At 41.0% G+C, this 27912-nt stretch overlaps 1 protein-coding gene across 3 annotated transcripts; it reads left to right on the top strand.

Moving 5' to 3' along the window:
* The first annotated feature begins 4 nt into the window (after window positions 1-4).
* STAM2 (signal transducing adaptor molecule 2) lies at window positions 5-27178 on the top strand. Of its 3 annotated transcripts, none has more exons than XM_074873860.1 (14): window positions 5-132; window positions 9208-9292; window positions 11958-12033; window positions 12251-12346; window positions 14984-15130; window positions 16843-16912; window positions 17644-17830; window positions 18669-18763; window positions 19465-19547; window positions 19728-19815; window positions 20630-20684; window positions 21348-21501; window positions 23027-23196; window positions 23425-27178. In XM_074873860.1, the coding sequence occupies exons 1-14, from the start codon at window positions 93-95 to the stop codon at window positions 23654-23656; spliced, it is 1578 nt and encodes a 525-aa protein (XP_074729961.1). In that variant the 5' UTR covers window positions 5-92; the 3' UTR covers window positions 23657-27178. The 3 variants fall into 3 exon arrangements, with proteins under 3 accessions (XP_074729961.1, XP_074729962.1, XP_074729963.1); XM_074873861.1 differs by lacking the exon at window positions 5-132 and adding an exon at window positions 169-275; XM_074873862.1 differs by lacking the exon at window positions 5-132 and adding an exon at window positions 1949-8204.
* The last annotated feature ends 734 nt before the right edge of the window (window positions 27179-27912 follow it).

Below are 27912 nucleotides of genomic sequence, written 5' to 3'. Positions count from 1 at the left end.
GGGGGCCTGAGGCGGCGGGAGGGCGGCGGCGGCGGGTCGGGCGGCCGCTGGGCCCGGGTGTCTGGGCTGAGGAGCGGGTGGACGCTGCCGGGATGCCGCTCTTCGCCCCCAACCCCTTCGAGCAGGACGTGGGTGAGCGAGCGGGGCGGCGGGGCGGCGGCTGGGCCGGTGCTTGTGGAGCGGCCTCCTCCTCCTCCCCGCGGCGGGGCCTGGGCTTCTGAGGGAAAAAGAGTAACGGCGGCCGGTGGTGGACGCCGCGGTTCCAGGCCTGCTCGGTGAGCAGCCGGTCCGTGCGGTGGGCCCGCTGCGAAGCTTCAGGGGAAAACCGCTGCGGCGTTTGGGACGGGACCCCGGGTCCCCCATCCCGACCTGCCCTCCTGGGTCTCTGGCAGCGGTGCGGCCTCCGCAGAGAGACGGGGCCAGTCGGGTGCCCCGGCACGGCGGCCTCAAGGGCTCGCGGGTCCTGTTTGCGCCCAGCAGTTCAAGGAAGGGTTTTGTGGCCCGTTCTGCTGTAACTTCTGAAGTTTTACAGCTCTTACAGCGTGTCTTTGGGGTGTCTTGTTACCTCCTGCCTTTCGCAGGGCGTTGCTCGGTTTGCTAGGCTTCGGTGGAGTGCAGTGGTGTGTTAAGCTTGTTTTGGTGTAGAACTCGGGGGTGAAAACCAACTCTATCCAAATCAATAGGATCCGATTTTTATGCTTGTTTCAGTACCTGGTACTAAGGCAGCGTCTAGAGACTGATTTGGGGGCATGAAGTTAAGCCTGAGCTAACATTTCTTCTCATGACAAAACCATGAAGCAACTTTGGCTGGAGTTGGTGCCATGGACAGGATGAAGATGATGACTCAGTTGTTTTGTTTTGTGCTTCTGCTCTGTCTTGTGTTTTCTTGAGCATGAAACTTGTTCTGTGTGTTGCTTTTTTAGGGGTTTTCTTCTTTTTTTTTTCTTTCAACAATGCCTATTCTAAATCGAAGCACTAGAAAAAGCAATTAAATTGAGCTAGATACCAGAGTCAGACTTACATTTCTTGTTACACTGGAATTTTAGGGAAGAGAATAATTCAACATTCTTAGAATTTCTGTCAAGGCCAGGAAGTAAACAGGTGGAAGAGGTGGATGTGGGTGCTGCTATTACCACACCAGCTCTTTTTTGTTGAGTATAAGTTGTGCTGTTTTCTTAATGCGTCTGCAAAGTTTGTGCAACAGAAGCATTCCCCTTCCTCTTCTCACAAACCATTGTGAGATTTGTAATGTTCAGCTATGATTGAAATGAAAGTAGAAACTTGCCCGACCAGCTACATGTAGTCCAGTTGTTTCAAATACCTTGTGAAGTTTTCTGTTTTGTCAGACTTACTTTCACATGGCTGAAACAAATATATTTGCACAAGTGTAGGCTTCTTGAAGTGAGGACTCTCACAGCTGTGCAGAATTCAGTGGCAAACCTAAATGCTTCAAGAACTTCTAGACTGTAGTACTTCAAAAGTGGCAGTCTGTTCACTTGTAGTTTCTTAAATTTTGCCTTGCATATATTGAGTGTAACTGCACTTCTTACAATTAAATAAGTGCAAGAGAATAGAAACTTTGTAATTATTGAGGCTAAATCTTACAGTCCCTTGCCAGGAAAAATCTGTTTGACACTGGGAGCTTTTTAAAAAATTGTTATTCCATTGTAAACTAGACTACCCAGAATATCAAACTGTCAAATGTGGATGGTCTGTACTTCAACTTGCAGTATTTATGTGAGCAGGTTTTCCCGCTTTTGATATGTATCTGTAAGGATTTAATTTTTTTTAATATTTTGTTGCCTTTTTCATTAAAAAAAAAAAGGTACATACCAAGAAAATAGTTGAGTCCAGCTGGAGGCCTGATGCTACTGGAAAGGAGAGATCCTTTTCCATGATCCCATCCACCCTGTTTTTATTTTTGATTCACCATTGAGCTGATTCAATGCTTTTTGGCAGAAAACTAATTTTCCAGAAGAAAGTATTTGGCTTGTGAGTTGGATCATTTGTGAAGGTGACGAGTTTGGGCGTTTGGTGGCTTGAATCTGCGCAGCAAAGGCTGTGAAATGGTAGTGAAAAGGGGGAGCAGGACACCCCTGCAGAGGTTAACGGGAAGAGCAGGACCCCGCTTCTGTTAGCAGTCAGCAGTGAGGCTGATCCAGCTCTCTTCAGACCGAACTCCTCTCTTTTCTTGGGGCACCTTTAGAGAATGTAGGAGAACACACTTTTGCTTTGCTGCAACTGGTTTTGTTTCCTTGGTTCTACACCCGTAATTTTGCTTTTCAGCAGAGCTGTGGAGAGGCTTAATTCTTTGGCATCTGCTTTGGTTGCTTTGTAGTTGCAGTGTCGCAAGGTTAACCTGTGGAATAGTGTTTTAGAGGAGTGTGGTTTCTTTCATCTGTTTTTCTTACTGAGAGGATTCTCCAAAAGTTCGCTTCTTTAGAGTGTTAGAAGCTTTTTAATTTCCTGTCTAAATCTATTCATAGTCAGTTCATGTGCGCTTGCTGTTTTCCCAGCATTGTCCTTCCTCTTAACCTTCATCTCTTAAGTAGTTGCTCCTTCAATAGAGAACAAGCCCATTCATTCCCTTTCATCTTTTGTTTCGTTAGCCTTCTTCCATAAGACTGTTGACAGGATCAAGGGAGTAGGAAGTATTTTTCTGTGTAGTTTGACCGGCATCCAGAACTGTACACCGTATCGTGGATTGCTGATAACTTGTACGATAGCGTTTCCTGTTTCCTCCTGCTTTGCTGAAATGTTTACCTGATGTGTTTCATTCAAGGATTGGATTTGCCCTTTTGTGGCTGCTTTACCTTGGTGGCCTGTGTCCTCTTGTGCTAGAATTTAGCGTACTCGTTCTCCTCTTGTTTCCAACTGCTGAGCAGTTTCTAGGAAGATATTGACTGTGACTGTGTGAATTTACATTTTGTCTACTAACTGTTACCTTTTTCTACCTAATCCTCCAGGATTTACATTTCCCCTTACGTTATGTGTTATGTGTTACTTTTTATTGATGATGCCTTCCAGCTCTCCGCTAGCTTCCCTACAAGACCCTTACCCTTGCTGTCAGGGTCAGCCAGGATATATAAATACTGATTTCAAGACCAATTTTTGAGGTGTCTGGGGAGTAAGCTTTCCCCACCCTCATCAGAGTGCTTTATGTTACCTGTGGAGTGATCCCAAAACTGTAGCCAATAACTCACACCTGACATCCTATGGAATGTTTCTCTGCCCTCTGAACAGACAGCTGCTGTTAATTAGTCTTTGATAAGATGTCCTTGCCTACCAGAGTAGCTGCTTTCTGGTCCAGTTCACCACGTTGCCCCTTCATTTCTCAGTCTGGAATAATTCTTGGCTTCAGCGTTTGGTCTAAAGTCTTGCGAATGTTTGAGGACAAGCTGATATGGGCTTTTTTGGGTGCTGCTTGGCTGTTTCTTTTTCACTTAAGTGTAGGTACTGTATTTCCAGTCCTCAGTCTGTGGTTTTGCCTTGATTTGACTGATGAAAATTCCTGAGTTCTGAGCCTGCGCTTTTATGGTGTTTCTTCCTCATTTTTGAGATTATTACTGGTCTGCTCCCCCACCCCTTCCTTGATTATTTTTTTAATACATCATAGCCTCACTTTTTGTTTGTTTTTTCTTATTATTATGAGGGACGTTTTGTTACATAAAACGTGACTGTTGGTAACTTTCATTTTGGTGCTTTCCAGGCTGTGTTAACAGGTCTCTGTTACAAGTCTGTTAACTTCTCCCTAGTCTTCAATGTTTTTCTTGCGGTTTGCGGATTGTCTGACAAATGGAATTATTTGCTTTTCAGGTTATTGGCCAATTGACTTGATGAAACAAAACGTCAGGCCCCCTTTTTAAGCAAAAACTGTATCTCAAAAAGCCTTCTCGGTCAATTGGATCTACATTGCAAAAAGTTATTTTAACATTCCACTTTGCTGATTCAATTTTTTTAGAATACAATATTCAGAGTGACATGAATAGGGTTTAGCTGCTACCTGGGATCATTAAAGGTAGGGTTGCCTTTTCAGCAATGACAGCGTGGACCGTGCAGTGTTACTGGAAATACGAGTCATATGACTACAGTGTCATCATGGCTCTAAACACTAATTAAATCAAAGCTAGAATTTTCTAATTTGGCTATACAAAGGCACGGCAAACAAATGAAGGTGCGTGGGATTAAATGTCGTCTTTTCATCCATGTGGTTCTGCTTTATCTTCTGAAAAACAGCAGTCTGGAGTAGTCCTCAAATTTTTTTTATCTTTCACTTTTTGTGTATGAACTCCTGTTTTTGCATACTTAGAATGGCTTTGTGTAAAAGTCGAAATATTTATGTGCAGACAAGATTTTATTTCACGTGGCTTCAGGGGGCAAATCAGTCTCTAGAAAATGTTTATTTTAGTGATCAGAGTCTTTAGCAAATGTTGCATCAAATTGAAAAGTTCTTTGTGCTAAATCAGTGCTTGAGTGCTTGTTTTCTTTCCAGTATAAAAATTGACACAGGTGGGGAAAAAAAGTTATGTTCTAGTATTGTTATTTTTTTAAAAAACTGACACATTATTTGGTGTTGATGCCAAGCTTGGCTGAAGGGAATTCAGGACTGAAATAACAAAATCTTTTGCAAGTTTGAAGATCATATGGGCTAGGCAGTGTAGAGGTGGAGCTGCCATCAGAGCAGGGTTGTTGATTTGACTCTGTCAGTGTCAAATGCTAACGCCATGTGTTAAACAGGATCTAGATTTGCAGCAGAAGCACTCAGTGGGAGATTTGTGTCGCGTATCAGTGTGCTACGCTTTGGGTAGGAGTCAAAGCATCACGTTGGTTACCTTGGCAGAGATTTCCATGGAACTTCTGGAGTGCCCGTATCACGCTTGGGGAATTCTGGGGGCTGTGAAGTTCTGGCAATTCCCTTTCTTGTCTTCCTTTTCATGTTCGTGTAGGTATTTTAAGATTCCCCCCAGTTGCTGGTGCTGTTTTCCTTGCTTCTTGCCACGGTGAATATAGATCCTACCCGATCTGCGAAGTTCTGGGTGTTGTATTAGAAGGGGGCTGGGTGTCTTTTGTCTTTGCAAACCGGAGGGATCCCAGTGCTAGTGGTGCCTTGCTGAAAAGGCAGCGGGCCTCGTGAGAGGCGCTGGACGGAGCCTGTGGGGTGTGGAGGCTGTGAGCTCTGCCTGCAGGTTCCCCACCTGCTTGAATGCAGGGCTGGGACACTTCAGCATCACACCAGGATCCTTATGGCTGAGGTCTTGATGTCTGAAAAGATGTGAACAGGGATGCTTTTGAGGACTGCCGCGTGTTGCCCAGTTGCAGTCCTCGTAGTTTATTTTTTTTCCTGTCTTTTGGTGTTATTTACCTGTATCACCCATCCCTTTCTGGTGAAAAAGGGAAAACTAGTACAGTTGGGCTGGAAAGGGTGACGTTCAGCTTTCCTTTCCAATGCAGCTATCCTTTCGAATGTTGTGTACTAGAGGGAGCGTCCTGAGAAACTTGACTTTAGCATGCAGTGGGAAAGCATTACCTTCTTTTCTGAAAAGCTGGTGACAGAGTTTTAAGGCAGTAGCTTGACGAGCATTTCTTCTTTTGGCAGTAATACCAATAAACAGTTGCCGTCCCCTTCCCAGCTGCCCGTTTTAGTGCTATCTCTACTTGTGTTGGCATAGTTTTTTGTGCAGCTGCATGGCAAATCAGATCAGGGAACTGATCCAGTTAAAAATGATTAATTGTGGTTTTAATTCTTTGTGGGTTTTTAAAAATATACCAAGCAGCAATAAAAAAAAGGCATTTTTTGCTTTTATTGTTATTTCTATAAAAGTAAGCTCAAGTCTAGTGTTCCTTTATTAACTGGAGGACTACAGAGTGTAAGTCATAGCATTTTTTTAGAAGTTTATATTCTCTTAGCACTGAAAAAAATCTTGGAAAATGCATCTTCCCACATCTGTTTCTTCTGATCAAATCCACACTCAGCATCTGTGAAGTAGTTAGCCTTCAAGATTATTCTTCAGCTGGAGCTCATGTTAAGCAAAAAAGCAGATGCTGTTAAATTTGTCATGCTGGCAGGGAAGAAAACCTCAAAAGTTAAGAGTTTGTCGTGGGGCAGCCTTCGTATTCTCACCGGGCCCACATCGGCTCCTAGAACAGGCCGCGTAGATACAAGAGGAGGGAGTTTGCCTTTGACACGCCTCCGTGTACGAATGGGAGCTGTGAGTAAGTAGCACTTAAGTGTAACAGCAGCTGTGCTGTTCTTCAAGGTGTAGAAGGTGTGGAGTTGGAAACTTCCCAGTGAAGCCTGTTGGCGGTGGAAGAGTTGATGGGGATGGCGCAGGATGTCTTCTGTCATGGCAGGCAAAGCGGATCGCCGTTTCCTCGAAGGGTCCAGGAAAATTCAATATATCCTCTGGCAAGCGCTTTTGAGTCTTTCACAGAGGATAAAAGTGACACCTGCATCTGTGTAACAAACACCAGAAGGGGAAGAGAACTGCTGGGGGGTCCCAGCGGGCTGGGGGAGCTGGAGCCCTACGGAGCTGCAGTTTTACCCCATTCCTTACCTGGCACCCTTTGTGGGGATCTTTTTTTTGGCTCAGCGTGACAGCGTGTACAATGCGAGGTGCTTGGTTTCGCAGTGTTGACACTGCAGGGTCAGTTGGCTAGCTTGCGTTGCTCTGGCTTGTGAACAGTCAAAAGTAATTTTAAATTTCTGACACATTTTTAGGTCTGAGTATCCATTTCAGTTTGTTTCTTTGCTGTGATATTTTAGAAGAGAGCTTTTTACTAGTGAATCAGATAAGTGTGTCCTCTCAAAGCATCTTGTATGTATTTTGTGGATGTAATTCTGTTGTGTTTTTTTTTTTTTAAATAAATTGTCCAAGAGTAAATTACCTGATTTGCTTTGTTTCCCATTTTAAAAGGAGAGCAGAGGAGGGAAAGAGCAGGGAGTATGAAGAGGAAAGTGTGGAGGTCTGGGTTTGGGGTTTTGGAGTGTACAAAACGATCAAGAGAGCTTAGAGGTAGGACGATACCTGTCTCGAGGCTTCGCCAGCTGAGCCCACCCATGCTGAAGTACTCCAGTGTCTGGGCTGAGCTCGCACCCTCCTGAGCCCGTGGGCATGGCTGGGAGCTGGAAGAGCCCCAGTGTGGCGCTGGTCATCGCTGTTTGTGGTTCTGAAGACTTGGGTGTGAAACACCACCTCAGTTTTTCTTGGCTTCTGTGCCTTTTTGTTGACCTACTGCTGTCTGTTAGTGTTTACTCTTGGCTGCTCCCTCTCCACACCTGGAAGAGGGGGACTTGTGGAAAGAGGCATCTCTAAAATACTCCAGGAATTTCAGAGGGGTGAGAGGTTTCCAGTCAGGCAGTGCTGGTAAATGATGGGCCGGGTCAGTTTTAGAGGCGTTGGTGCTGTTTGTTGTTGGAGGGCTGGCTGTACGCGCACAGCTGGGGGCTGCTGCCCCTTGGAGAGGTGGATTAATCCGACTGAGGGGTTTTGATAGGAGGATTCACACCCCTGGGGATGGAGATGTGCAAGGTGATGCTTTCAAAAAGCAGTTTTAGCTGGTGGAACTTCATAGGGGACACAGGGCTGAAACTGTGTGCCCCAAGTGTGGAGTTATGCTTGTCTTCTGTTCACATATCCAGGAGATGGGCACGTGGGGGTTGCTTTGGTTTGATTTTTTTTTTTTTTTTAAATGACTTGAATGTTAACATGTTAAAAATTGCAGGTGCTCATTTATTTTCAAGAACAAGCAATGAATTTTGTATTAGTGTCCTAAAAATATCAATGCGCTTAAAAGAAAATTTAATGATTATGTCCTTTCCAGGTGAATTTTTAAGAAGGTTTGTGCTGTAGGAACCTTCTTTCAACACAGTATTTGCTTCCCTTAAATAGTCTAAGCTTGTGAAGGTAACCTATGGCCAAAATTTTAAATTTCCATTCCTCCTTCTTGTTCTGCTGTTACATCTGTAACAAAAGGTTTTTAGGGGCACTGCTATGCTTGCGCTCTCTTTGTGGAAGCCGTTCTGCTGAGCTAGTGCCAGTATTGTTGCAACTTTTAACTGTAAAACTAAGTAGTGAAGCTGATTATCAGAGAAGATGCTTAATTGCACACATGAAATTGGGTTTATCCTGTGGTACTGTTGCTGTCAGCAAACCTTGTAGTTTTGGAAGAGCCGCTGTCAGAGAGCATCATCACAGTAATAGCGAGTGAGCATTGTGTTCTGCTTTAATCTACTAAATAGTCTTTAAAATACTTGCTCCCAAAGGGATTTAGTGGCTTCTCTTACCAAAGTAAATTCTGTAAAAGTACTGATTGTGATACTGCCATGATTATGAAGTGCATTCTGATGGGATTAATATATAACACAAAAATCTAAAAGCACTTAGCTTTGAATTTCCTTAAAATATTAAATTGGCAGGTTAAAATTAAATCCTAAACCAGCAGATGCAATGTATAAAATATTTAATTTGCTGTTTATAAGCTATTTTAATAAAACTGTAATATTTACATGTGATTAAAATAACATGGCTCTAATAAAAACTTGAAAGGAAAGCACAATTAAACAGCATTAAACCTTATCAGTTAGTATGTAAAATGAAATGTTGCAAATAATAATTAAGTATACATTCTTTTGACAGTCTGGGTTTTGTTGCCCCCTTCTGGGTTTTTTATTAATCATTCCATGCCATTTATTTATCTCAACACTTGCTGTGGCGTTTAGATTTTCTGAAAAATCTAGTAGAAAGAAATATTTTAATGAGTGTGTTGATGAGGAGGTGGCTTTCCTTTAGAGTCCTAAAGAGATTTTTTTTTTTTTCCTTTTTTGGAGCATCCATGTGAAATATTTAATGACGTGCAAATGTTAGGAGAGCTCAAGCAAACTCTAGACTGGGGCGATGACTTAGACCTGGAGTAACTAAACAAACTGTACAGCAGCAGTTTCTTTTTCATCATTTACAATATTACAGTTCAAGAGTTGTTTCTGGTTTTGGAACTTTTAAATACTTATCACATCTGTTAGTCCAGTGCTGAAAACTACGTAAGACTTTACCAGATAGCAAGGACTAGTGCTAATCTGTAGGAGACGCTGCCTCTCGGTGTTTTGTATGTGGAGTCTGCTTTTTTGGTCTATGGCTGAGAAAGCGTTTGTTGACTAGACTCTGAACTTAATAGGCTATTACACTTAATCAATTTTGTTTTTCTTTATAGAAAAAGCCACAAATGAATGTAACACCAGTGAGAACTGGGGTCTTATTATGGATATATGTGACAAAGTTGGAAGTACTCCTAACGGGTAAGCTGCATCTTGCCTTACGACATGGAATTTCACGTTTATGGACAGAAGAATAGAGTTTCAGAGAGCATCTCAAAACGCTCAGCGTAGTCAGCTGTGCAAAAACTGCTGTCACCCTGCCACTGCTGTGAGCTCTACAGATACACGTAGCTGGCTTTAAAACTCTTTGAAAGAAGTGTTCCAACAGGATTTCTAGTACAGCAATTTGTATATGCTGAGCGCATTCCAATTTTTATTGAGTTTTGCACAGTAGACCAAGTTATTAATATTTAATGATCTTGCATAAATTTTGAGAAGCAAGTGTGCTAGTAGAAAAACGTGAACTAGTTTCTTTGCAGAAAATTATCTAGCTAGGATGATTAGCTGTTTATGATGAGAAATCTGTCGGTGTTTAGTCATTAGGAAGGAAGGGACTGATGGAGGAGAAAAGGGGAGAAAATGGGGATCAAAACAGATCAATTTCAATCAGTTTAGCCCCAGCGGTGACACTGAAACACAAGTGGTAGTTCAGTGGTCTCATAATGGCCAAAAGTATTTGCTGAATTTTAAGGTAATCTTTTTGAGTGATAACATGGTTTAAATTTTGAAGTAAACCTGAGTTAGTGCATAGGCTGAATTCTTAAGTGATCTGAGAATTTTTATCAGTTATATGTAACATTTAAGATAACTACACTGATAAAGTTTGGGTTGTTTTGTTTAATTAATTACCTCCCACAGGGATTAATAGTAAATCTATTCAATCCAGGAATCTTTAGTCCTGAAGAAGTGTAGAATATGCTTTGAGTCCTTTATTAGAAATATTTTTTTTTTTTAGTGCCAAAAGATTTTTGTAGAGGGAGCTGTTTTAAACCTCCTTGTTTTGGAGGAGGAGAGATTGTAAAAAAATTTAGGTTGGGGTTTTTTCTAATTACACATGCAAAATATTGAACTATATATATAAAACATGTAATTAAATCTTAATATTTATTTTTTTATATACAATAAAATCCTAAACTCTGAATTTTAAATACCACTACTGCTAGCACATTTTACTTCAATTTTGTGAGTTTTCTTCCCTCCTGCCCTTCACTAAGAGCCATCCTCTGAAAATAATAAACATTGTTGCCTATCCTTAGATAAATACATAGCTTAACAACAAGCATGTTGACTCAGTTGATTGTCCATGTATTAACTATAACCAAACATACTCAGTGCTGGGACTAAACCCACACTTCTGGCTGTGTCTGCATCACCAAGCAACTGAGAGCAGTGGGGCTGGAGTAGTAAACCAGTGCAGTGGTCCTGAGCCCACTGCATCCATCCAGTCTGAAGCTCGGGGCGTTGGGGATTTTTTTTTTCCCCCCTCAGAACAGGTTTAAGCTCTTCTCCTCAGCCAAATAACTGCACCAGCGAATTGTCTGCAGATCCTGTCACTGGCCCTGTCTCTCATGGCTCCTCAAGAAGTTGGAGCACATTTGGTGTGCCCAGAGGAGCTTTTTTTCCAAAAGGAAATAAATTTGCGTACACAAAACTCCACTGTGAACTAAATGTGCAACATGTGGGAATGATCAGAAAATTTGTTTCAGAACCTGTCACGTCCTGCTCTTCTCGTCTCTCACAGAACCAAACGGTGAATATAGATGCAGTTTACACACAATACATTGAAACAGAACAAAACATTGACACAAACATCTTAACAGTGTTGACAGTGAAACAGTTTTGGTTTCATTTTGGCTCAGGCGTTTTTTTAAGCTTTGCCTAAGGTTGCAATTCCATGACAACTTTGACAGGAGAGAGGATTTGCATTGAAGCAGGTTGTCAACTGTTTCCTCACGCCCTTTGTGCGCTGGATTCCTGGTGAATCGGATCTTGGCAGAGATCTGGCTGAAAACTCTCGTGCTCCGGCACGCAGAGAAACGCAGCCTTGCGAAGGGGCTTCTGTGCTGGGGTAATAGCGAGTATACTGCAGGTGGTATTAGTTGTGAAGATACTGCATCAGCTCTTTACGTGGAGACTTCATGGTTTAGGGGCTTCAAAATAATAAATTAATTCAAATTAATGAAGCCTTACACAGGCCTCAGCCCACGTAGCTGGTGCGTGCTGTTAATGCTCATTTTAAGTTTGAAACTCCTTAGCAGAGTAACGTTTAGAGTGCTAACCATTATACGTATCTCAGATTTTGCTGAAACAAATTATAAAATCTTTATGTGTCCTTAGTGTCTTGAAAATGAGATCCAAGAGCTGACAAGCTGTGAGCACGATTTTTTAAATGAAATCCATAGAGACCCCTTACAGTAGCCAGTAAAATAACCATTTATTTAATCATCACTGCTTCTTATTCTTTTTTTTTATGTAGACATTTCTTTCATTGTCTATTTCAAATCCATCTCCTCAACTTAATGGCAGTTGTTCCCTTTATGACCAGTCAGCAGTTTTATGGAAATTAATACAAAATGCCAGCCTAAGAATGGAGTCTGTTCCAATCCCATACACATGTAAGAACAAACAAGTTGTTAAACACTTTTTCCAGACTAACTCTAGGAAGAGTTTAGGTTAGGTTACTTTTTTTTTTTTCCCCCACAGACCCAATTTTGTTTGCTCACCCAACTTGAGTATTTGGTATCATTCATTCTGCAGATTGTGTCAGTCACATTTATCACTAACAGTTTCTTTGTTCCTTTTTCAGAGCAAAGGATTGCCTTAAAGCCATCATGAAGAGAGTAAATCACAAAGTTCCCCATGTGGCTTTGCAAGCACTTACAGTGAGTAGACTATCACTGTTTTCAAAAAAACTTTGTATTCTTTTATGTAACACAGCTATTAAATGTGTGCCGATCAGTTAATGCCTTTCTATTCCTTCAGTAGAGGTCAGTGAGAGTGTGCATGCTGAACAGAGAATTAAATTGAACTCTTCATGCTTTTATTTTGCATTATTTCCATTGTTGTCATACATTTTAACAATTGTATTTCTGTTGTCAGCTTTTAGGAGCCTGTGTATCAAACTGTGGAAAAATATTTCACTTAGAAGTATGTTCTCGTGACTTTGCTAGTGAAGCTCGAGGTATAATAAATAAGGTAAGTTTTTAGGACCTTAAGTACTGGTGGAAGATTATTTTGGTAACTGCTTTGTCTCAGCACAGCAAAGAATTGCAGAACTGATGTTCTGGTTAATATGCATTGTCTAGTTTTGGTGCAGTTGCAGATACTGCTGGCTGTTTGTCTTATCACTGAAATTTGTGTACTTTAATTTTTAATATGAACATACAATATATTAAAGAAGTGACAGGCTCACAGCACCGACTCCAAATTTTTACAAAATTACATAAGCAATTTTAATTAAAATCTGTGACTCTTCCTAAACTCAATTTGATAATGGTGAAGGCAACTTTCCTTGGAGAGAGTTTTTATTTGGCTTGAATGAAATTCACGGGCTCAAGTGCAAAGGGAAAACTGAGAAAGTTAAACTACCTTTTTACAAGGAAAAGGATAAAGTCTTCAGACAACTTTATTACTTCCCAGAGATTCTCAGAATGCTGAATGAGGAGGTAACTGAGAAAGGAAGACCTAAGTGGTTAGGGTCAAACGGCTGATGGAGTCTAAATCTGGGTGTAATGAACTGAACAAGCAGAAACAGCTTTCCCCTAATTACTGCTCTGGTTGAAGACAAAAATGGCTAATGGGTTAAAAAGAAGTTAGTCTTCAAATATATGGGAGGCCTGGAATCATCAGAGGTGGAGCAAAGCAATTAAGGAAACTAATAAAACTGCTGGGAAGCAAAATGAGTTCACAGCTCTTCAGTTTCTTGCTTTGTATGGAAAAATAGGTCTTAAAGTCCTCCCCTTTGATGTCATGAGCCATGGTCCATCCTGAAACAGAACGTTGACCTTCATGGTCTGACAGCACTTGTGGACATTAAAGCAAACCTTTAATCCCACCAAAGAATGGATTATTGGAGCATAATTTATTTTGTTGTTGAGAAATACTTGTTTTACCCGTGTCCCTGGCCCACTTGGAGGAATAATCTTCAGAGGGCAGATAAACTTGTACTTTCTCCCTTTTCTCCAAAAGAAAATAAGTTCAGACAAGTGTAACAAATGTCTTTGTGCTGATACTGAGCCTATCAAGCTCCATCTCTTTTTTCAATTAAACACACACTTGAGCCCAAACTTGTCAACGTTCTTACTGGTCAGCACGCAAGGCGTGGGCTTACAGTGGGGCCTGAATCCTGCTCAGAGGAGAGATCTTGGCTGTGCGCCGCATTTGTGCGCTCCCAGGCTCTTGTCCAGACAAGCCAAGGGAAACACCTGGAGGGGAGCCCAGCACCCCCAGAACCCTTCTTTGCCAGCAAGTGTCCCGCGGTTAGTTGGGATGCTTTGGGGTCACACAACAGTCTTTTCATCAGCTGTCAACAAAACCAGAAAGCGGACGGAGCCTGAAGTGCTTTGCTGCCTGTTTTACCCTTGTAGCGTTGGCGTGACCTTCACGTATATTAGCTGCTCTATTGAGGAGTTGCTCTCTTTGCTCCAATAAATTTTTTAAGGCTATTACGTGATTGCAGGATTAACAACAGCTGATGTTTAACGTTGCTGAGCTGTACTCTGAAGGGTGTTCTTTAGCCATACAGTAGAGCAACACATGACGCTGACCTGCTTTTCTGGAGGCGGATTATCACTTTGGGTGAGGTTGTTAGCGCATAAAATTTGCAGTGCTGACTGAAATCAGTGATCCTACGTGGATTTACAGTAGCCCTAAATCCTGTGGAGGAAGGGGAACTGTAGAGGCTCTTTCATGCCAGAGGAATTGCAGGCAGAGCATGGACTTGATCTTGGTTTGCCCCCACTCCCAGCAAATACCTTCCTTTAGCAGACTGTCCCTGCACCTCAGCTCCTAATTCAGGAGCTAATAGTATAAACTGTCCCACGAGCTGGGTGGCACTGACATCATGCAGGAGACAGATGTACGTATGTATATGCAGAGATCAGGTTTTTGTGAGATCCTGTCACCCGAGAAGCCCACAGGGAGAAATGTGTTCTGGCACGTGAGGAGAAGACAGCAGAGGTCATAAAATATGATACAAATGTGAAGTAATGAGGAGAAAATGGAGGTAAGATGGAAAGTAACTAACATAGAGGTACAGAAAAGTTGGGGTAAGTGGGGTAGGTAGCCCGAATTTCTCCAAAACTAGTGAGATGGAAACATGGCTAACATTTGAAAAGTAAAAAAGTTTGTCAGTCTTTTTCCTTAACTATTCCTTAACCGCCTAAAATTGACTCCACTAAAATAACACCAGTTTAGGTAGGTGAGCTGCCTGCAAGATTTAAGCTTTGGCTGCGCAAGAGAATTGGCCTCAGAAGACTGCTGTGAGGGCTGAAGGAGCCCTGATTTAAAATTGTTTGGTAGAATCGGGGAAATCTGAACTACCTGCGGTCTGTTGCTGCGCTGGGGTAATGGTGTTTGCAACTGCTGCACCAGCTTTCCGATGAAGGGATGACGCTCCAGAAGCTAAGCATGTTCTCTAATATCAGCATCGGTGTATAAAAGACTGTATATTCTAGGCTCTGTTTTCCAAATTTTCTTAATCAAGACAATTACTTATTGTTAAGGGTATTTGTAGTAAAATGGTTTTGGTAACAAAGTTTTACTCCGAGGGAGCAACTCTTTCTGTTAATTTTGAGGTACAAACTTCCCTTTCTATGCAATTTTGTCTTCTAGGCTCATCCAAAAGTCTGTGAAAAGCTAAAAACTCTAATGGTGGAGTGGTCGGAAGAATTTCAGAAAGACCCGCAGTGTAGCTTAATATCTGCAACTATTAAATCTTTAAAAGAAGAAGGTGTAACTTTTCCTGCAGCTGGATCGCAGGTAAGAGCTGAGCTGGGGTACAAGGTAGCGTTAGATTCACCGTTCCTGGCGGGGAACAAAATCAAAAGCTGTCCAAGTGAGATCCTTTGTGCTTTTGATCAGGAGAGTAGGATCCTTCTTCAAGTTTGGTTGTCTCCTTACGCTGAGGTTCACTTGTATTCATTCTGCTTTTTATGACCTTGCCCTCCTAAGAAGAATAAGAACAGACTAAAGGCTATTTCATGGTGCCCTTATGAGTTGTTCTATCTTAGATCGTTCTTTTCTTCCGATCATTTTTAGAGCTTCGTTGAGCTGTCGCCACCTCAAATCGAAGCAATTCTACGCCCACGCTTTGTACTTGGTGTTTCCTGGTTGTAATTGCTGACTTGGAGCACATACCTTCGTTTTTCTTCACAGAGCCTCCCCAAAGCTCTCAGGAATGGAGATGTTTTTGAAGATGGTCTGTGCTATGCTTTCCTTTCCCGAGCCCCCGTTTCTTGTTCCTGCAGTTACCTGTCGCTGTCAGGAACTGTCCTGGCTCTGCAGCAGGTGGGGTGCTCCAATCCCTAACCTCACCCGTTGGATTTTACTTCTGGTGGTGCTTTATGCCTAATCTAGCTGGCAGATAATGAGGACGGGTGTTTTTTTCCTATGCTTTGTTATTGATGCTTCTGAATATTTTCACGTTAATGATGAGTCGGGTGAAGATCAGTCCTGAAAATTAGAACTGCAGCTGCTATTACGTATTCCTTACATGAAGTTTACTTTTCTCTGTATTAAACACAGAGGTTTGTGGGTTTTTTTACTTTTACAATCTTTCCTTCCTCCACAAAGATGTTTTCACTTCTAAATCTGGGATATGTGTTAAAACATATGGCAGAAACATGGAAGATGTAGAGTACTGGCAACCAGTTATGCTTCCTTTCCTACAAATACATAGAAAATTACATCTTGGTATTTTTACCTCGTACACTTCACTTCAAACAAGCAGAGCTGAGGTTTGTTAGTATTTAGTACTAATTAAAATTTAAGCTAAAATTTAGTTTATTAGTATTTTGTACAGAATTGTTTCCTAGGACCATTGGTAAGTCCTAGACACGGCTAGTGTCTGAAATGACGCTCTTTGTTCCTGGTATGTGCAGGAAGACTTTCCTGTCGGGATGAAAACGAAGAACAATTTCACTGTGTGGTTGTGGAGACTTGTGTTATCCAAGTCAGCAGCTCCCAATTTGATGTACATTTGCTCTTCCTTCCCCTTGTCCCACCAGCAGAGATGGAGGGTGGCTCTGTGCTCTGATGCGGAGAGAGATCTCCCTTCTCAGAAAGTCCAGCGGCTGCTTAATACTTGAATCTTCACAGATGTGGGACTCCAAAGACTTCTCTTCCCTTCTGAAGGGAGAGGTGAAGGGCAAAGGTGGAAAGAGTAGGCATTTAAATGAGTATTCTCACTTTAAGAAATGAGATTAAATAGTTATTTAAATGAGATCAGTTATTTAAATTAGATCTGATTATTTATTTTACTTTGTCCCTTGCTGAAAACAAAATAAAAGCTGGCTGAGATTCTGAAGAGTGGTAATTTTTCCTTCCAGAAGGTCATCTTGATTCAGCGATGAAATGCTGCAGTAAGGCAGCGAACCAGGAATGACTGATTACTAATTGGTTTAAGTATATAATTATAGAGCTTTCTTTTTCCTTTGTAACCTGAACTTATTCTATTGTTAATACATTTGCAGGCTACCACAAATGCTGCTAAGAATGGTTCATCATTGAGTAAGAACAAAGAAGATGAAGATATAGCTAAAGGTAAATTGCTAGTCACAGCCTTGGGTTAGAAGGCTGCGTAGAAGTTTTGTTAAAACGCATGGAAATGGGAAGCTGTACTCTCTCCTGCTGCATAGAACTGACAGAGGGCTCAGCAGGTTGGCACCCAATGTTGGGGATCATTCAAAATGCTATGAGGGTGTTCCCCTGTGGGTGAGGAGTTGGGTGAGACATACCCTTCCCCATCACGGTGCCCTTAGCATTGCTTTGGGAGTGCTTGGCCTCTCCACTTCTGCACCCACACGTTTGATTTTAGCCTTCACCTCAATGCTTTAAAAGAATCAGAACATTTAAATGCTTTATTGTTTTTCCTCTGTCTTGGATATAGTCACTGTTGCTCAGATGTCACAGTGAAGAATGTATCCGTATTTCAAATCATGCTAATGATGCTTCTGACACGAGCAGTGTGTGCGCCGCTTCCCATAGCGGGCTGCACCGCGACAAGCAGAGGGGTTTTTAAACATTTCACAACTTGTGCGTGATTACGACCTATCTTTTAATCCTGTTGCAGGGCAGAGTAAAGCTGTTGAAATCTGAAATATGGCTAGTAGTTTGGAGCAAAGATTTTAAAATACTAGAGGAGCAGATGAGGTTATAATATAACAATAAATCATTTTCTATTTATTTTTACTAGGAAAGCAAACTGCCTTTGTATACAGGGATAAAATATACAAACTTCCTTTTTTTTTTTATTTTCCCTCCCCTAATTGTAGCTATCGAATTGTCTTTGCAAGAGCAGAAACAGCAACAAATGGAAACTAAATCCTTGTACCCATCTGCAGAAATTCAGCAAAACAATCAGAACTCAAGGAAGGTGCGAGCTCTCTATGACTTTGAAGCTGTCGAGGACAATGAGCTCACCTTTAAAAGTGGAGAAATTATTTTTGTTTTGGATGACAGGTATAATATATTTCAGTGAAGGTGTCTTTATTCCAGAACTGTGGTTTTCTTGGGACAGCAAATCTTTCCTCTGCTTTTTTCCCCACAGAAATGTATATTGTCACTCTGACTCCCCTCACATCCATTTATCTTTCACTGTTCTTTCCATACCCCCAGTTTTTGACCTCAGGTCGTTTTGGTGCAGGGACAACCTCCCTGTATTACGCTGGGTGTTTCATTCTGTGCTGTAGGTCCAATTTGTTTGTGGTTTTTAAGATAAACATGAGTTGGTTGTAACATATGTCATAAGAGTATACACACGCATTACAGTGCTAAATTCCAGCAACTTCCAGAAATTGTTAAATCTCATCACATTTACCAAGAATAAAACTGATACTTAAGATAATTATTGTTGTTATCAGTGTTGCTCCAATGATAGCTAAGAAGCAGAACTTCCTCCCTGCTAATGCTGTTCTAATTTAATAGACCATGACAGATCAAATCTATTTCTAATGTTAGTGCCCATTTGTGTTCTACTGGTGAACTTTCAGATGAAGCTATAATGGGCTATCATCTAATCAGTCTTAAAATCTGAGTTGTGTTAAATTTTGAGTGATAGCTATTGAATGACTTGACTTCCCCCGATCCCTCCTCTCCTTCCCACTCCCCTGCCCCAGCTCCTGTCTTTGGCTTTGCTGCCAGGCTGCTGATCTTTACAAATGTTCTCCTTTGCCTTTGTGATCGGGAACACGGGGAAACAGCGTATTAGATATCACAGGTTTTCTGTCAGAAGCACAAGATATTGCTGACGTGAAGCGTTAATGTTCAGAGTTTTGTAATACGGCTTTTATTTCCCCAGTGACACCAATTGGTGGAAAGGTGAAAATCATAGAGGAGTAGGACTGTTTCCATCTAATTTTGTGACTTCTGACTTAAATGTGGAACCCGAGGCAGGTAAGTTAGCTACTAAAAGCTGACAGATTATTTTAGAAAGGTGGGACTACTGATTAGCCCATCAGCAAAATAATTTCCTGAAATTAGCCCAAGGAAATAATTGAGAGAGAAATCCCACCCATGTTTCAGGCAAGCAAGCAAGCATATACTGCTGCTGCAGCTCACTTTAACAGTCTCTGTCTTCTGATTCTCTTTGAAGTTCAATTTACCATAATTCTTTGTCAGTAATATATTACATATGAATCCAGTAACTTGCCATTTAAAAATGTCAAAGTCTCTTTTCAGACATCAGACCTAGCACAGAATAACATCCATACCCATGTCAGTGGTTTGTAAGAATCACATTGTCAGCTTTATTCATGCTCAGGATACCAAAATAAATCCTAACACTTATGACTTGGCTTGAAAGGAACTGTACATGTGTTGGAGCTGTTTTTAGATGCTAATATGACTCAGGAGTCTTTCCCTTGTTGGGCTTAGGTTCATAATCAGGCTAACAGCCCAAAGGAAGCTGTTCTTGTCAGAACGTTTTCTAGGCAAACTCATTTCCGTTCTCCAGCAGTTAGGTGCATCACTGCTTAAAGTAGTTACTCAAATTTTTCTCTCATTAAAAGATCTGATGGCAAGCAAGGAGAAAATGTCTATTTTAAGTTAGCATAGTAACACAGCTGCAGAAAAGAAACTAATGTCTGTTCTTTCAGCAACTGTGGATAAAAATCCTGTTCCTGAGGATACTACAGAAGAAATTAAGAAAGCAGAGCCTGAGCCAGTTTATATAGATGAGGTATGCAGTCATTTTGAATGTAAAAAATTGCTGAGAATTTACACTGGTTGAAACATTCTTTTGTTACTGAATGTTAGTGGATAATTCTTTCTATATAAATAACTTTTTTTAAAATCTGAAAATTAAAAGAGTTTCTGCCATGCTTCAGAAATAACTGGTTTTAATCTCTTCACCTTTCAGGATAAGATGGATAAAACACTGCAGGTACTTCAGAGTATAGATCCTACAGATTTAAAACTTGATTCTCCAGATCTTCTAGACTCAGAAGGTACTTTGAGCACTAAGTTAGCTAGGTTTTTTTATTTCTTCTTACATTTCCCTTTTCTGGTTTGAGCTGGTGATTCTTTTGCATTTATTTTAAGCAGAGAGAAACCGTGGTCTGTACTAATAGTGTGCTGTAGAACAGCTTATTTCACAGTGGGAGCGTGGGGCTATATGTATAACTCTAAATTTTCTAATAGTTGCCAAGCCAACTCTGTGTTTAGCAGAGTGATTTGCGTAACTTCCAGCTAGTGTACAGTGCCCAGCCTTCACAAGATCCATCCACCTATCAAAACTCCGCTTGAAATAAGCGGTTAATTTTGTGTCAAAATTTCTCCAAAATAACTGCTGGCTGGGAGGGGAGGGGAAGTTCAGTTCATTTAAGAGCTGATTGGTTCAATGTGTGTGATAACAGTTGAGCATACGTTAAAGAAGGAGTGTTCCTAGAATGGAAGAAGAGAAGGTAAAGGAAGCTCTGCGCTACAGCAGACCTAGAGAGATGCGTAGGCGGTCTAGGCTGGGTACTCCAGTAGGAGTTGAAAGTCATAGACCTTGCATAGTGCAAGAAAAAATGCAAAATTTTCCGTGTTTTTCATTAGTAGCCTTGTTTGAGAGGGTTGAGGGAGAAAGGATGACAAAGCAGAATAACCAAAGTATTTTTCCTGTCTATTTGGGCTAGAGGAGTGGGGTACACATGATAACCAGGTGCCCTCTCCAATTTCGTATGCTATTTTAGTGTACTTGGATACACTATTTTTTGGCTGCATTTAAACTTTCAGTTGTGCAAGACACTAATTACCTTGACACTTTTGTCTTCACAGATATTTGTCAACAGATGGGTCCAATGATAGATGAAAAACTGGAAGAGATAGATAGGTGAGCCATAACGTAGCTTCTGTGTTATCTCCTGTCATTTACATTAAATTGTGCAGTTGTACTAATTTTTCTTTTGGCACTTTCATCTCCCAAGCTAGAAAATCTTACGAGAAAGGCATTTTGACAATTCTACCTTTATTTTTTTAGCACTTTGGTACCGAGGTCCCAGTGTGTGTACTAAGATTTGCTTGCTGCTCTCCAGAACTGACCACAGAGGTTACTGGGTGCATTTTATATTGGCGCTTTCTGGCTGCAGCCTTTTACAGCCTGTCTAGAGCTTGGTGTTTTCAGTCTGCTGCTGCCTCTCCTCCATGACAGGAAAATCTATTCGATGCTGTCTTCACCTCTTCCCCCTCAGGCTGTTTGAGAGTGAAAAGAGAAGGTCACTCACACCAGTGGAGTGGCTTGCCTTAGTGCAGCTAGGGAAGAAGAGTTGTGCACCACTTGGACTCTCCTTCCAGTCCCACTGGTGTAAGAAACGCAGTGGTGTAAGAAACACAATGACAGTTTTACAACATAGATGCATAAGAAATTGACCATCTACCTTTTACGTTTTTCCTTTTCTTGCGTACTCAAAACTGCTTAATGACCACTCTTCTTTTTTACCGTCTAACACCAGCTGTTAGAGAAACTTAGTGTTTGCATATATTTGTTTTGAAACAGAAAACATTCAGAATTATCTGAATTGAATGTGAAAGTTCTAGAAGCTCTGGAGCTCTATAACAAACTGATGAATGAAACGCCGATGTATTCGGCCTACTCAAAACTCCACCATCCTGCACAATACCCACCCACATCTTCTGGTGTTTCAGTGCAGGTCAGTATCCCTTTCTGGAAATAGAGACTTTCCTAATATAGATTTCTATTTAAAAAGATGACAGCAAAAATGAAGTGTACGCTTCCTTGCTAGCCTACGAACAATCTGACATTGCCTGGTGACTTTTTATAGCCTTTAGCATAAAATACCATTTATGCACTAGAACGACTTGCAGTGACCCGCTTGTACCGTGAGGGATAGTTGTTAATTTTGCTCTACTTAACAGAAAGGTACTGTATTGAAAATACTAAAAGATTGTGTCCGTGATTAATTTTTTACAGTCAGAATTGTGTGTTTCAGCAGCTCGGTGGATATTCTTGCTGTGAGTCGTGTCCTCAGCCTCAAAGTAAAACGTTACCTTCTTATCTAATAGCGGGGATGTGAGTGAACTTTAATAGGAGTGCATTAATCATGAGTGCAGTGTACTTTTGCTAAATATAGAAACACTAGTCTGGTTTTAGCTCTTCTTTTTTCCCCTTAAGAAATGAACATGTTGTATTAGGGGGTGTAGTTCCTCCAAACTGTTTTACAGTATCTCTAATGTGCCATATTGATGTTTTAAGAAAACCAAAATGGAGGTGAAAGAGATTTTTTTTTTTTAAGACCCTTTTTGGAGAAAGTGTAGAATGAGTGTTTTTACTTCAAGTTAATTTTACTTTAATGTTAATTGTTCAGTCGGAAAAGAATAGTTGCCATAGCAACTGCTAGATCTGAAAATGTGTCAGTTAAAAGTAATTCCGTGTCCTTAACTCGTGGTAACGATGGAAGATTCGTTATATTTGGAGGTTAAAAAGTAATTTAAGCCAAAAGGCAACTTACTGTTTCTTCCAAGATGCACGCTTCCAGCGGTGAAAAATGTAAGATAATGTTAACCACACTGAGCTTAGCATGGTTCCTTGGTGCAGAACTGTCTATCCCTTCGGCGTCCGTACACTATCCAAAGCCCAAAACCAGGGCGCAGCATAGACTTCTGTAGATAAGCATGTTACACCACCTGTTCTATCTGAATTTTGAGTAAAGACTTGCGTTATCCTAAAGCAGAAATGCAGGAAACTAAAGTTTGTGCTTTCCTTTTGCATTACAGTCTCAGAATATTCTTATGTTTTAATTTCCAAAATGTGTTAAATAACAAACCTCGTATGGTGCCCGTCTTCCTACTCAGCTCTGTGCATCAAAATATGTAAGGATCAAACATTTTAAAGACAAGGCAAATTAGAAAGAAGGTTTCTGGGAGGGGCAGAGGTCTTGTACGTCATACAGAAGGTTCTTCTTTCAGACACTAGGCACTGAAATTGTTAGCAGTGCATTTCTGAAGAAGGTACCTTCTGATGAAATAAAGGATCCCCATTTAAAACACGTTATGAGAAGTTACGTGTTTTGGTTTTAGAACCTTGCTGACAAGATTAATTGTTGTTCATTCAGCCTTTGAACCCTAACATATTTGTTCATTGTAGTGGTATTGTGCCACGTTTGCTGCTACTTAATTGAAAATAAAAGGTATATTTTTTTTTTTTTTGATTTACAGTCGTATCCTGTACAGCCACCTAGTGGGAACTACATGATCCAGGGTGTTCACCAAGTTACCATTTCCCCGGGTTACAGCCTCGGACCAGATCAGATGGGGCAGTTGAGGTCTCTGCCTCAAAATATAAATTCTTCTGGAGCCACTCAGCCAGCTCAAGCTGCATATTTAAGGTATTTCTTCAGCAAACTGTTAAATCACCTTCTTCCTGATGGTGATTTTACTGCTTTGCCTAGAGGTTGTGTGTTCTTGGGATATTTACAGGGACACGTAAAGCTGTTTGATCATTTTGACAACAGGCGGATCGCTTTTGGACTAAGTAAAATTCTTACATGCAAATCTGTTTATCGGATGAATAGGCCTGAGTTTGTCAGAATTCCATTTGTTTTGTTTTGTTGCAGCCCGGGACCAGATGCGGTGTTAAACCAGACGTACGTGAACCAGAACACCGGCCTTCCGTCAGGCGCCGGCACAGCTGCGTACACCCAGCAGCAGCTGGGGATGTCAGTGGATATGTCGGCTTACCAGAATAATACGTCTAGTTTGCCTCAAGGACCAGGCTATCCCATGGCAGTTCCTGCTCCTTCCGTTCTACAGCAACAAACAAATTACCATCAACAGCCTCTCCTTTAAAAACAAACCAGCTCTTATTTCTGAATTAACGCATAAGGGTTGCCTGACCTAATGATTTTTATGAATACCTGTCACAGATATCAAAATACATTTTCCTTTTAAATAACCCAACTTACTGCATTAGGGTGATGCAGAGTAAAAATAGGCATCAGATCTGATTGTTAAGCATTTGCATAAAGATAGCTTGAAGTAGCGTAGCTGATGGTTTCAAATAATTTCAGATTACTTGGAGCCCTTACCTCAGTTCTCTCAAGAAACACCACTTGTGAATCTTAAAAGATTGTCCAAAAATAATTTTCTTTTAAATGTGTTTCTGAAAACTTGAGGACGCTTAATCTTTGTTATGTGTTGCTCTCGTTATGCATTGCCTCCTCTGGTATCTTACTGTAATCCTTCTAGCCCAGTGGCTTTAGAGAATCTCTGCTGATGTAGACCCCACCACCTCTCTGCGCTGCTGTAGTGAGCTTTACAGTGTGACGTGCGCTGAATAATTGGAACAACTGCGCGAGCTCAGCAGATGAGAGCTGGAAGAGAAAATGATTTGATACTGTGACAGCGGGGACCACGTACCTACAGAAATACGAGAAATGAGATTTTTATAGTGCTGCCTATTTGATTTTTTCGGAAACTCCAGAGAACTTCTGATGTGTTTCTCTGGAAGAAAACAGGTGGGGTTTTGCTAGAACTCGCTCGTGTCTTTTGGCAGAGGTGGTGCTGCAAGCACAAGTCTGCTTTGCAAGAGCAGGCAAGGGACGCTCCCAGCTGACTGTGTGGGCACTCTGTGGATACAAGGTGCTGAGCCAGAATCTCTTTTCTTTTCCTTTTTTGGATGTATTGAGAAGTGAAGGAGTATTGTAGTTCCTTGTGGTAAAGGAGGGGGCTCAAGAATGTTTGAAGCTTCTTAAGACTGTGAGAGTCTGCCTGGTTCCCTTTCCAACGGGGAGCTGAGCGGAACAGGAATCATCTTTATGGGACCAGGGGGTTCTTGCCTCTCTCTTGGATTTCCTTTCTCTGCCACCATTTCCGTCTCTAAATAAACACTTATTCCAGCCAGAGAAACTCTTGAACCCTTTGGGAAAGGTGTATTTAACGCACTGTCTGGATAGGCAGCATACACGTGCTCTGCGAGCGGGCTTGTGCTCCTCGTTTAATACAAGGAGTGGTTGCATATTGAAAATGACAGATGTGTCTTTAGAAAAGGAATTGCCTTGGAACCGTGGAAGCGTAGCATTTGGTGGCTAAGAAAAGAAATCTAAGAATTTCTTCCCTGATGCACTTTTTTAACGGGTGGGGTTTGTACAAAAGGAGCAGATGAGCTGAATTATCTTTCCAGAATGTGGGATTTCTTTTATGGTTTCCACCTCTGAAAAAACAAAAATCACTATTTACCTACTCACTTTAGCATAGTCATATTTATACCTATTTTAATAATTTTATGATGAGTAGTAATCTTTAAATTGGGAAAATGGAAGCAAATCACTGATAAAAACATCTTGAGTAAACGTATGAAACTCCCCAATGTAAAGAAGTATGTTTGGTGTACACGTTTTCTACCAAATGAGAACTATCAGATTGTAGACTCTTGTTGAGAAATAAAAACCACCCTTCACTCGGCGCCACCTCTATTTCTTTTACATTGTATTTAATTATTTAGTATCATGACCTTATTCATTTGCAGCCTCATGCTTATGCAATAAGGTATTCAGGACCTGCTCTTTAAATCATTTTTTTAATTTAAATTTGTGCAATTGGAAGGAAGCTTTTGTCTTTCCTTTTGACATGACTTTAATTTGTCTTTATCCCTTCGCCTTGAAGTAGTTGAGTATAAATAACACATGTTGCAATACTGAAGTATTTTGATAACATGTTCCTTGTGTTCTTCAAGAAGAATAATTAATTTCAATGCTGCTGTTCAAGATTCTTATTGTTTGGAGATTTTTTTTGTAAGAGCTTTGTTCCAAGTTGGTGTGTAGTTGAATTAAACCTTGCTATCATTTATATAGATTCTCCATGTTTGTTAGTCAGTTGAGACTAAGGTAGGTGTGTTTATTGGCTTTGGTCCAGCAGAAATATTGAGTATCTTAAATTGAGATGACTAGACAGATGTGATTTGATTACCTTCAGTTAATAATTAAATATAAATACTGTATATACTCATTTGTCTGAGATTTTCTACACAGCTACATATATGCATACTGTTAAAGCCTGAAATTTTATAAAAGCAGGATTTGTCATTCTGTCAACTCTTATATTCCTAATTCTGTGATATGCAACTTGTAGATAGTGTAAAATAATTTAATTATTATTAAAACAGTGTATTTAGAGGGTTTTGGTGTTAATAGGATCTGTTTTTTCTCTTCATACTTCTATACATTATCATATTTATTTTTAAGGCCTGATTGTAACTGAACATGCTGCCAAAGGATTTCTCTAACTTCAGATTTCTACATTAGGTTTCTACCTACTGTTTTATATCAGGAATCAATGGCAGATAACTTCTGCTTTTTCATATAAACTCCTAATGGTTGACATAGAAATTTGTGCAACTTTCTAATGAGACTTTTATGGTAATATACTTGTTTCATGGGTGTTGACAGTATCAATACTAGATAAATCTTCTTCTGGTATGAGTTGGCAACCTATTATGTCTAAGTTCTAGTCTGCTGAAAGCAACAATTGAATTTGTCTGTAATAGCACTACGCAGAGATGTGTTTTGAGAAATTGTGGTCTTTCATCCAGGCTCGATGTGACAAATGCATTGTCAATTTAATTTGGTACAGAAATTACAATGTTAAAAAACCAGATTGTTTCCGTGACAAGTAAAGCTTAAAAGTAATGTTCTGCGTTCATTTGACTTTGGGTTTTGTTTGTAGATGTTCATGGACTTGTGGAACAGTGTAATTCTTTTGAAGGCTGTCCCCTAGAAAGGAGAGCTGAGCGGGACGTGGCTGCAGCTGCAATCTCTTACAGGAATTATTTTCTGATAGGAAGATTTTTTTTTTTCTTGTTTTGATCTATGCATCTCTTCTAAGAAATAATAGGCACTACCCATGCTTACGTTGAACACTGTGATGTGTCTGAATTGAATGAATAACTTTTTAGAATTTATGGCTCTTACCAGTTAAATTTTACATGAAGCTGACTCAAACTGTTTTGAATTGGTGAAAAATGAAAAGTGAAGGGAAGGAAATAGAGCTGGGGCAGGTTGTGAGCACACCCGTCCCAGCTCTGCTCCCGTCACTGGCACCGTAACATCTCCCGGTTGGCCAGCGAGCGACCTGGCCACCAGCCAAGGGCATGCCTGAGCTTTGGAATCACACCAGCGTTCTACTTCTCTCTCGTCTGGGGTCTGAGGTGAATGTGCACTGGTTCACAGATGTATCACAGTTCTGACAGAAAATTATCTTTGAGAGTTTGCAGTATTAAGAATAGGGGATCTGTTTTATTGGAATACCCATTTGGCCTCCTGTCTGCAATATGTGTGCATTGCCTTGTGTGAATAAAACAGTTTGTTTAACAAACACGGGTGAGGAGTCTGCTGTTTACTGCGTAGTTAAGTCCTTGCCAGAAAATTAAGGCAAAAGCCACGCGGGTGGTGTGAAGGTCGCTACCACAGCGCTCCCTGTTCCCCTCTGCCCTCCCGCTGTCCCTGTCCTGGGCCCAGCTACCTCCAGCTCCTTGTTGTCCCACACACTGTCCGCACAGCCGGCGCTCCAGAACGGACCAACGTTGTTTCCGAGCTGTGCTGCGTTTCATCCCTGTCGATGAGCTGTTCTGACTGGGAACCAGCGCTCTGTTGCCCAACGTGTCGGTAAGCTGGGCTCAGGAGGTGAGCAAGGGGATGCTGCTACGTGTCGGGCGTCAGCTGGGGGGAACGAAGAGAATAATCTGACATAAAATGATCATAGACTTCACCATGAGTGGTAAGGAAAGCAAATACACCTATAAGTCTTCAAAGATTAAATGTTTAAATTTGATTGTATTGCACATCTTGAGACGTGGTTGCTTAGGGCTTATTCTAAGTTTTCACAGAGACACTAAACAAATTATCCAAAGATTTCTGGCTCATCCAAAATAAGAACAAATCCTTGTGCTTTAAAGATAACTTCTGCTAATGCTGTGAATGAACACCAAAAAGATGTGTGCAAGCAGCCTAACGTACCTGAGAACAACTCCCATTAATTGTAATTTAGACATAAATCACTGCATTTCATCATTTATCCCCATCCCTTTCAAGTTACTGACCCCAGCGGGT

This window comes from Strix uralensis, chromosome 6 (assembly GCF_047716275.1).
Source record: "Strix uralensis isolate ZFMK-TIS-50842 chromosome 6, bStrUra1, whole genome shotgun sequence".
NCBI classification, from domain to species: domain Eukaryota; kingdom Metazoa; phylum Chordata; class Aves; order Strigiformes; family Strigidae; genus Strix; species Strix uralensis.
Note: the sequence above shows the minus strand (reverse complement) of the source record. Positions and strands in the feature narration are given on the sequence as shown.